Source organism: Leptidea sinapis, chromosome 16 (genome assembly GCF_905404315.1).
Source record: "Leptidea sinapis chromosome 16, ilLepSina1.1, whole genome shotgun sequence".
Taxonomy (NCBI): Eukaryota; Metazoa; Arthropoda; class Insecta; order Lepidoptera; family Pieridae; genus Leptidea; species Leptidea sinapis.
In genome coordinates this window covers 5,064,932-5,073,898 of record NC_066280.1, presented here as the reverse complement: position 1 = coordinate 5,073,898, position 8,967 = coordinate 5,064,932, and the positions used below count along the sequence as shown (strand labels likewise).

Sequence of the window (8,967 nt, the reverse complement as noted above, 5' to 3'; positions counted from 1 at the left end):
TGCTAAACCAATGTATGGAATAAGCTTTCTTGTTTGTTCCCGGACGATACGACATGTGCTCAAAAAAGGCTCGTACACTTTTCTAAAAGGGCAGATACGCTCCTGTGATTCCTCAGGATATTTGGGCGGCAGTGATCACATAATTTTTTTTATCAACACGTTCGAAAAACAATGAAATTCTACAAACAAATTAAGTTATTAAAAGTACTTTAATAAACACGCAAATTAATTCTTTTAATAATTCTCCGTCTTGTATAATTCTTGTATATATTTACTGGTAAATATAAAATAAATAAATAAGGAAAGAAAATATTTTATTGACATATTTACATCATCAGCTAATAAATAGATACCTAAGTAACTATCCCCAATCTTTAAAACTAATCAATATCGGTGGACCATATCAAATCAAATCAAAATCAGTTTATTCACGTTGGTCACGGAAATGGATGTCAAAAAAAAACTATTTTACTTACTGAATCTACCGCTACTTCGTAAAGGATTGAGCTAATGAAAGAAGTAGCAAGAAACTAATTGCAACTCTTTTATATCAAGATTTACATTTACATCGATATATGTAAAGTGATGCAACAAACACACTCAAACGTCAAATAGTCAATGTCTTACACGAGAAAGTCAAAAAAGTAAATGTAAATTAATACAAAAGTTATTGAGTACAGTAGCTGCATCATCCACATACACCATAAATAAATAAAGGTATTCTGTGAGCATTTTATAAAGCGAAACAAGTAAACCTATAGCTCGTGTTCGGCGTACATTTAAAAAGTAGTAGATATAACTAACTATATGCATACAAGGAACTAGTATTAATAACCTAAAAAGGCCTTTCGTTATCAGATAAAAATATTTCTACTCCAACGACGCAGTGAACCTTATCTCACAACGGAAGTGAAAAGTCTCGTGTAAAAATGAGTAGTTGAGTGAAACATCTGTAGGCTCTGAAGGAACTCTATGGTAATACAACGTATATAGATGGCTGCGGTGGAAATATGGACGGCGGAAAGTTGATACAAAGTAGGATTTTCAAGTACCGTCAGCCGATATAAGCTCTGTTCATAATTGTGTGAAAAAGTAGAAAAGCACAATATTTATTTTGATATGAGATGTATTAATTATTATTTGAATAATAATACTTTATCAAAAATAATTCTGTTTTTAGATTTATTTATGTCAATAAGGGACGAGACGAGCAGGACGTTCAGCTGATTGTAATTGATACGCCCTGCCCGTTAAAATGCATATGCTGCTCAAGATTCTTGAAAAACCCAAAAATTATAAGCGGCACTACAATTGCACTCGTCGACTTGAGACATAAGATGTTAAGTCTCATTTGCCCACTAATTTTACTAGCTATGACGCCTTTCAGACCGAAACAAAATAATGCCTTCACATTACTGCTTCACTGTCATCCTGTGTAAAGGAGCTTCCCACTGGTAATTGTGTCAAAAAGTAAAAAAAACACAATATTATGTGAAATATACAATTACCACGGCTACGTATCCACCGTTTTCCAAGCAAGATGATGATTTTTGATTGAGGCAACAACGCAAGAAAAACTACCTACTAATTGTTGATCGATCAAGTTCAATCCACTTTAAGGTATTTAAGATTTCAATATGTAGATCTATCTACCTCTATAAAAATCAAAACAATCGTATTTTTTAAGTATAGTGAAATCCATTCTCTTAAATATTTGTAATAACTTATGCTTTATAGATAAAAATAACTAAGTATATGTTACATATTTAGATGTTATGCGCAACGAAACGATAGACAAATATATAATATAAAATAAATTCGTGCAAGTTTCTATGCGCACGGTACTGACTGAAAGATTTCCCCCCGGGGTGGGGGTTAGGTGGCGGAGCCTTAGATCTGCCCCCGGGCCACCGGGCCAATGGCGGAGCACTAGCGACCGAGTCGCGACCCGAGCGCCGCAGTCGCGATCCAGACGCGACCCTTGACACACGCGCAGTTCCGCACACGTGGCGGCTACCGGCATCATCACGCACGGCGCTCTAGTGTACGGCGGGGTCGGGCCGGGCCTTTGCCCTCGAGGCCCTGACCTCCCGCCTTTGGAACTCGGCTTCCGCGGAAGCTGGCGCGATGATGAGCTGCTGCCGTCCACTCCGGCGAGCCAGGCTGCGTCCACGCAGAGCGGCTCTTCAGCGAACGATAAAGGCCAGAATGTGGAATGTGTTGTTTGCGGGGACAAGTCTTCGGGCAAGCATTACGGCCAGTTTACGTGCGAGGGTATGTAGCGTGAAAGTGATGTGTTGTGTTGTGACGTATTCATGTATAATGTGCTTAGTTTTAACTTTTTACAAAACGTCTCTATCTAACACAAATAGGCCTTAGAAAGTCAAATATCGCGCCAATCGCTTACTAACAATTAGACAATTATCAATCCGATATGTTACTTAACAATTAATTTAATGAAGCGGTACTAGTATAATTAAATTCTGTTAAATAAATATTAAAATACGTACTTCTCCTTCTTTTCTTATTTTATACCTGTTATTACCTGTAGAAGGTTTAGTCTGTGTCAAAAATCATAAGACTTTTATAAGTCGTTTAAGACTGAATTTGGTATCGAAATCACTAATTTAATTTAATTAATAATAGGATGTTTAATGAGTGAAATACAAACATTTCCAAACCGCCATGAATTAAGTTTAAAACACTTTTAATTACGGCAATAAGACAAAGTTTTCATAAAGAGCCTGTCGGTAAAGATAAGGGGTGCCTCACTTTTATGCAAATAAGGCAATTGAGAAATTTGTTGGTTTCGTGATACAAATGTTTTATTAAAATAAGATAGAGACGGGCAGGAGAAAGTTGTTCAGATTAAATCCAAGTGGAGAAATGTTCAGTTGTAAATATTATCTTTAATTAAATTGTTTTATGTGTAATTTATATATTACATTGACTTGACTTAGATTCTTTTATCAATTGAATTATCATCTGAAATGAAACATCAATAGTTAGGTAAATATAAATAGTTTGCATAGATATATGATGTGCAATTAAGCATAACTTAAAGTTAATGTGTAGAATACATACTTAATGAAATTAATAAACTATCTATGAATTTATTTGAATTATTAATGATTTTTACTGATAATGTGCTAAGGCTAAACTATGCATACTTTCATATGGAGTTTAAAGTTCTCTTAAAATGCACAGTTTTACTTTTTATGTGTATGTATGACAATATAATACCTATATACAATTTGTATTGATTTTATCTGTTATAGTGGGTAGGTAATTTCAATATATTTTTTAAGAAAAATAGTCTAATAATTGATTTTTTGACCTATATTATGAACAATAAAGCTCGAAAACATGAAACATTCTAATATTTTAATTTCAATTTAAATGAAGCTTTTGTGATTCCTCTGGTGTTGCAAGAGAATGTGGGCGGCGGTGATCACTTAACACCAGGTGACTTGTTTGTCCTCCTATTCCATAAAAAAAAAGAAATGTTTAACAGCTCTGGATGTCATTTCGCTGTTGTATTCTATGTATTTTTTTGTTTCAAAGGCTTAACAATTAAAACTAGTATTTCATATCAAATTATTTTAAGTCACTTAAACAAAACTTCCACAGCAAGCTCGTTTGAATATGAAACTGTACGGTAGGTCATGTTAATAACTTGACTTCAGCATTGCTCTAAGTCTAGTCTTAGCTTAAGCTACGCAAAATTTCATCAGTCAGATGACTATAAAAAGAAAATGAATTATTATGCTAAGCTTACACTTAGCTAAGTCTAAGTACGCTCTAAAGATCTAAAAATTTATCTCAAAAAACGTTTTAGAATTTTTCTGTATTTGTGAAATTTTCTCTTTTATAGAGATTCTTGTTGCAAAATAGCTTGAGCGGAGGTGATAACTAAATACTATTAAGAGATGCGCTACCTAGGAAGTCAATTTAATTTTTTTGTGGAAGAGGACGACAAGCGAGTGTATATCACCTGGTGTTAAGTGATCACCACCACCTGCATTCTCTTGCAACACCAGAGACGGCCTTTAGTATGTTGTACATGCTTTTTCTAGAGGTATCGTCCTGGAAACACCTTAACATTTTTCATTTAAGATATATAATTAACATAACATATTTATTACTATACCTGCCGTAATTAATGATTTCATAACTTAAACTTAATCTCAAATGAAAGCAATTATAAAGTAAATTGAAACAGTACTTTAGAATTGCTATTAATTACTATAGAAAACTTAAACAGCTATTCAGCAACATTGATAAATAATAAGCAGTTAGGTTTCAAAGATAATTACTTAAGCAACAGATAGCCTTTCTGATAATATATAATGCCTGGGAACCTGAATTCTTTCTGCCTGCAAGTCCAGTGATTGCGTGATAAGTTTTCTTTATAGTAATTTTAACTAGCTTTTGCCTGTGAATTTGGCAGAATATATTGCTCTGAGTTCCTCTTAATTATTTGTTTTATACAATTACTTAATGTAATATATAACATTTATATCTATATAATGACTTTTAAAAAAACTATAAAATATGGCTTCTTGGTCTTACATACGACGAAGTTGAAGAGTTGATGTAGTTCACACACGGGGAGTAAATCCACATACACACACACACATACAGACACACACGTTTAAGTATTCTCGTTTATTGTAAGCATAAGAATAATCCAAGTTTACACCTATGTAAATATGCCTACATATGCACAGGTATAAAGTAAATTACTACTCTGTTTATTATAAAAATAGCAGTTTTTTTCAAAATTACTGTAAAAGCTTAGACGAATTAGTACTGTATATTATAATTTTTTTGTCTGTCTAGCTGTCTGTTTGTTTTTCCGAAATAGCTGGATAGATTTTGATGCGACTTGTGATGTCGCTTGTATGAAATAAGTTCCGGACTAACACGCAAGTCTCACGTTAAAGCTTCAGTTTGAATTAACATTTTTCGTTTATTCATCATTGACAATATAATTACCTTTCAATACGTGGACAACTCAATTAGCCAGGGTTTCCTTAAATAATCTCATGATCAATTAATCACGGCATTGCCTAACCGCTTTAAAATACTTATACTGAGATTTACAAGGTTATAAAGCTTTCTCACCAGGGATCATAATATAATAAAGTATATATTAACGATTTTCGCATTAGGTCTTACACCTATGGTCACGGGACAAGTGATCAAGAAGTATACAGAAATATTGAACTGAAGTAAATATTTATCAAAGACATACTTTACTCTAATTCTTTTTACTAATTTTAAGATGAGAACTATGTAGTTCCTTCTCTCTTATTTAAATCTTAATAAACAAAATACATGATAGTAATAATAGAAAAAATGTTTACCCGAATATACCACAATATTGTAAATTTTTTAGTCGAGAGGCACTGCTGAATCGTATATAGTATATTAAAATATCTAAATATGTTATTTACAAAAATTGCTTAAGCAATGAATAACCGAAGAGTAGGTCTTTTTACCTTAATCATTGTATTATTCGATATTATTTTATTTTGTCGCTACGTATTCCAAAAACAGCTAAAATTGTAAAGTTCCGAATAGACGTCCTTAAGTGGTAGGCCATGACATGACTTCAATACTAATTTAAAAACTAAATTAATTAATTATGAGAATTGTCTTAAATCCCGTCGGTACATAGGTCTTTGTTGGTTTTAAATATATACTTTTTATGACACTAGAGGAATCACAAGAGCTTTGCTGAAATTATAAGGCTTGGAATCAACGTACATATTATTTATATGTGATAAAACATCTTATTTCAAGTGTTACCCTTTAAGATCAGTACCTGACCTTGGCACCTACCTTAACCAGGATTGAACTCGCGACCCTAATGATTATGAGATAACTTTCGGTTTCATACGACACATTATACATACAAAGTATGTACCGATGACAAAACAATTTTATCACAACATTGACCCGAGGATCACCGGGTACAAAAAAATTCACACACGCTTAAAGAAGTCGAGCCTTTTAATTATATATTCTGTGTTATAAATAAAATGTGAAGTAAAGTTATTCCAAATTTAAAACTTTTTTTATCTTACCTTTGTCGCTACAGAATTACATGACACGGAGGAGTAATTTTAAACTTGAAGTAACTTTAGATTGCTTTTATTAATAGCACAGATTGGGTTTATGTTTATCGTACCTGGTGATATCGCGCAATTAAATTCATTCCACGGGTAGATTTTTCCTAGAAGAAAATTTATTGACAACCGCACTGTGGAGCTGTTATAATTTAAAATATAAATTATTAAACACTAAAAATGCATTTCTAGTACTTATTCGGGCAAAACACTTGTCACAATAATGTAAGTTATTAATAACTGGAGCCTACTCGACAAGAGCTTAATATGTAAGTTCTCCTGGTCTCCTCTCTGCCTAGTTGTTCTTGACGTAATAAAAGTTCAAAAAAGTTCGAGACAACTCACAGTCACAGTTTTAAATAAATATTAATAATTCCGGTCAAATTCAAATATGTACTTATTATAATAATGATTCATAATAACAATTTAAATCATTTGTTGTACGTTAAAATTTACGCATTTGAAAATATTTGCATCAGATATGAGAAGAACGGGCTAGCAACTCAGCGAGACATTTTTTAAATAAAATACATTTGATTTTAAACGTTATTTAAGTAAAATACATAAATAGGAAGTACATTACTTGACACAGTCAAAGAAATAACAATCTTAAATACATTTACAATTACATTTCAACGGCGAATGTCACTTTTTAGAAACGATGTGGTCAAAGATTATGTTTTAACATCAGATATTTATAGAACTTATAATAATAACAGAGAATTGATATTTTAATGTGTTCTTTTGGAGAGGTGGGTAGCACTTGTTTAGAAGAATTTTCAAAATGCTTATTTTAGTATCAAGCAATCATTAAATAAAATACATTGCAGTAAAACTTATTCCTCAAACTCCACCCTAGATAAAGATGTGTTTTGTACATTTACTGGTATTCTGTTGTAAAGGCTTAACTGAGTAGGAGGCGTAACAAGTATACCTATGTTTGTTCCTGTAATATAACTTAATATTACAGGATCGAATACCTTATTCAGTAACATATATGACTACTCAGCTCCGTACTTATTTAGTAAATAATAATTCACAGTCAAATGTAAATAATTTCATTACTAATCTTAAGATACAGCCTTTTTGCATACATTTTTAATTAACACCTCATTTTTGTGACCGACATTTAGAATCAATAGCCTCTAAATAAATATATTATTCAAATGAAACCCAGCTTTTAAAATACAGTGTCAAGAAAGCGTCATATTATGATTATGCGAGACTTTTTATCCGCCACTTATAAAATACGATGAAAAGCTTTCATTCAAAAATGCTTGATTTTATAGCTCTTTCGGTGTTTGAGATAATTTTATTGATGTAAAAACCCGATACAATATTAGAATAAAGAATGAGATGTTTTTGTTAGTTTATAATCAGTAAATGCTACTTCTACGCCACTACGGCTTACACACTGTGCAGGCGGATATTATAACTAGCGGAAGAGATTTAATGTTTATTATTAAAGGTGGTTTAATATTTCTAAGAGTAATGATTCTAAATTAACATGATGTAACTTATTGAAATTAGTGTAATTTAAATACAAATCAGTGACTGCAGGCCATCCTAAGCAATTTACTGAATCTATTGCATCTCAAAGTTATTCGTGATATTACGAAGATTCCAAATTATTTTGCTAAAGTGTGATACCTGTAATGGAGTCTAGAACTTATTGTTAAAATATTTTGTGCCTTAACAGACATAAGACGTACATTTATATTATTATGGTAGTGTTACTAGGTCTGGCCAATTTCAGCCCTCGCATTGGAATAATTTTACAATTAAACATTACTCAGACAATTAGTATTACATTACAAAATTCAATTATTTTAATTGTAAAATTAATTACCTAATATATTTTTAATAAATTTAATATATTTTTCCAGTGGGTTTAACGCATTGATTATCTTGTGTCTTAGCATCTTATGTCTCAAAGTGACGTTTGTCGCTCAGAAATTTGGTGATTTTCAAGGATCCTAAGCGACACTGCAATATAATGGATAAAGCGCATCACTGACCATCAGGTGAAAGTCTACCTGGCCTTGTCACATTTTCTCAAAAAAAAATCAACATTTCACATTTCATTTCAATAGGTATCACTTTCACAGTGCGTAGACCAACTGTTATCTAAAACTGCGGCGACATCTTAAGCGAGCGAATAAAGTCGATCGTATTAATATTTTTAGAGTAGAATAAAAATTTCTCTTATCAACCGAAACTGGCGCCAAATAGGTCGTGAACCCGCCTATCATTTCTGTTATATCGGAGACTGGTGGATAATTTTGAATAAATTTGTTAGTTTCGGTCAATTTGAATTCGATATTTATTGGTTTATGAATGGAACCGTTCACGGAATTGATTGGTTATCGGGTTTTATAATTTATATTTTTATTGCTCTTTTTTCTTCATAGTAACCTAAAACAATAAAAACATAGAAACGCCAAGACGTTGCCCGTTAAATTTCACAAAATTGGGTCATGAAGACTGTTAGGATTGTTAATTCAAATTAAGCCATTCTTTCGATTTCCTATAGTTATGATTTTATGACAAATGACCTAAAATAATCCGAGTCTAATAATAAAAATATTGAAATAATGTTTAACTAAATACATACGGCCTTACAATTAAACATGGTATAAAGTTATACCTGAGAATAAAACAATAATATGCAAATTGTTGGGTACATCACTCACAAAGTTTTGTGCTTTTTTTTTATGGAATAGGAGGACAAACGAGCGTACGGGTCACCTGTTGTTAAGTGATCACCGCCGCCCAGAGGAATCACAAGAGCGTTGCCGGCCTTTAAGGAAGGTGTACGCGCTTTTTTTGAAGG

The 8,967-nt window shown here is 32.3% G+C and overlaps 1 protein-coding gene across 1 annotated transcript in view; it reads left to right on the top strand.

Annotated features, from left to right (window-relative positions):
• Positions 1-1,994: 1,994 nt before the first annotated feature.
• LOC126968836 (steroid receptor seven-up, isoforms B/C) overlaps positions 1,995-8,967 on the top strand; it is a gene marked incomplete at its 5' end in the record, with an annotated part of 111,334 nt that continues 104,361 nt past the window's right edge. Inside the window, one exon of the mRNA XM_050813987.1 lies at positions 1,995-2,274. Coding sequence (XP_050669944.1) covers positions 1,995-2,274 — 280 coding nt within the window. The remainder of the gene's footprint in view (positions 2,275-8,967) is intronic.